This window comes from Manacus vitellinus, unplaced genomic scaffold (genome assembly GCF_001715985.3).
Source record: "Manacus vitellinus isolate BGI_N305 unplaced genomic scaffold, ASM171598v3 scaffold_482_pilon, whole genome shotgun sequence".
Classification (NCBI taxonomy): Eukaryota; Metazoa; Chordata; class Aves; order Passeriformes; family Pipridae; genus Manacus; species Manacus vitellinus.
In genome coordinates, this window is record NW_021940588.1 from 5,672 (window position 1) to 7,406 (window position 1,735).

Below are 1,735 nucleotides of genomic sequence, written 5' to 3' on the forward strand. Positions count from 1 at the left end.
TCCATTCCCCCTCCATTCCATCCCCATCCCCTCTATCCACTCCATCCCCTCCTGGCCCGGGGGTCCGGCGGAGCGCACCGCGGTAAAGCTCCTCTTTGTTCCCTCTCGCAGAGCACTACAAACACCACTGGTTCCCCCTGATGCCTTCCAAGGGCTCCGGGTACCGCTGCATCAGGATCAACCATAAGATGGACCCCTTGATAGGAAAAGCGGCGGGGATGATCGGACTGAGCCACGAGAGGCTCTTCCAGCTCTTACCCAGCGAATTAACTCTGTGGGTCGACCCCTTCGAAGTGTCCTACCGCATAGGTGAGGATGGGTCTATCTGTGTGCTGTACGAGAGCCCTCAGCCTGGGGGGAAGGCGGCCAAACAGCTGGAGAGCAGGACCAGTTGCAAGGAGGAGTGGAGAACTGGCAGATCCAGCCCTTCCAAGAGTTACAACATGATGACGGTTTCTAGTTAAAAGCAACTCTTCCTTGTACAATGATGTATGTATCCCAGTCTCATGGTAAAGTTAGATGTAACTGAGCTTTTTGGTTTTTTTTATTATTTTTTTTTCACCCTATAGTCATTAATAAGTCGTGGTAGTACTGCCAAGTTCTTTGTGGGCAAGGGCTAATGTATACAGCAGTTTTTACACTGCATGTTACTTTCTGGATTGTGTCCTGTAAATGCACTGTACAGTCGGTGGATCGTTTTACACATTTATATTTTCAAAGAAGTTCTGGCTATTTGTAATAAAAAGCAATATTGTAGCACTCTTTATGATGGATTTTAGTCAAGATTAGCACTTACTAAAAAAAACCCCCACATTCTGCAATTTGCAGAGCAATAACATGAAGGGAGGTGGGAAACAGATCTAACAAGCTGCACATAAATCTTGTGATTTGTCTGCACAGGCTTCTCTCAGGGTCATTCAAGTTTGGCTGCGAGGCACAAATCACAAAAGTAACTCTTATTTTTCCTTTTTCAAAGCATGCATTTATTTGAGGGATGGATTCCATCGTACTCCGACGTTTAGCAAAAAGAATTGGGGAATTAGTCTGTCTTGTTATTTGTAGTTATTTCAGTAGAAGAATAAAGACTTGCTCAAACTGCTTGTTTTGGTTTTGGTTTTTCACCCCCCCCCCAGGCTTTTAGCGTTGCTCTCAAGCTCATTCTAGCCATTTTTAATCATTGCAGAAAGCTTTGTAGGTAGAAGGGTGTAGCTCTGAACATTCATCTTTATCTCAGATCACAACAAAACAGTTTTGGTAAAGCTTGCTGGCTGCGTGTCTTGAGCTGAATAATCTCTGTAGAGATGGGTGGGTGTTTTGATACTCTATCGAACTGAATGGAAGCAAAAGTACTCTTCTGATATTTGATCTACAGCAAAAGGTGCTTGAGTTTATTGGGAAATGGAGTTTGTGTTTAAAACTCCAACTTGATGCTATGTAGGAAGCTTGAGTGAAAGTTTGAGTGATCAATCACAGAATCAGCTGGGCTGGAAAGGACCTCTGAGATCATCGAGTCCAACCTCTGAGCCAACCCCACCTTGTCACCCAGACCATGGCACTGATGCCACATCCAATCTCTTCTTAAACACCTCCAGGGACGGTACCTCCACCCCCTCCCTGGGCAGCCCATTCCAATGGCTGAGCACTCTCTCTGTAGAACTTCTTCCTGATGTCCAACCTAAACCTCCCCTGGCACAGCTTAAGACTGAGCCCTCTTGTCCTACTGCTGGTTGCCTGG

General features: G+C 45.8%; 1 protein-coding gene across 1 annotated transcript; it reads left to right on the forward strand.

Moving 5' to 3' along the window:
- Positions 1-88: 88 nt before the first annotated feature.
- Positions 89-1,099, forward strand: LOC103757419 (protein BTG1; the record flags this gene model as incomplete). Its single annotated transcript, XM_029962576.1, has 1 exon — positions 89-1,099. A coding segment is annotated over one exon (376 nt), but the record flags the coding sequence as incomplete, so codon positions are not given.
- Between the last annotated feature and the right edge of the window lie 636 nt (positions 1,100-1,735).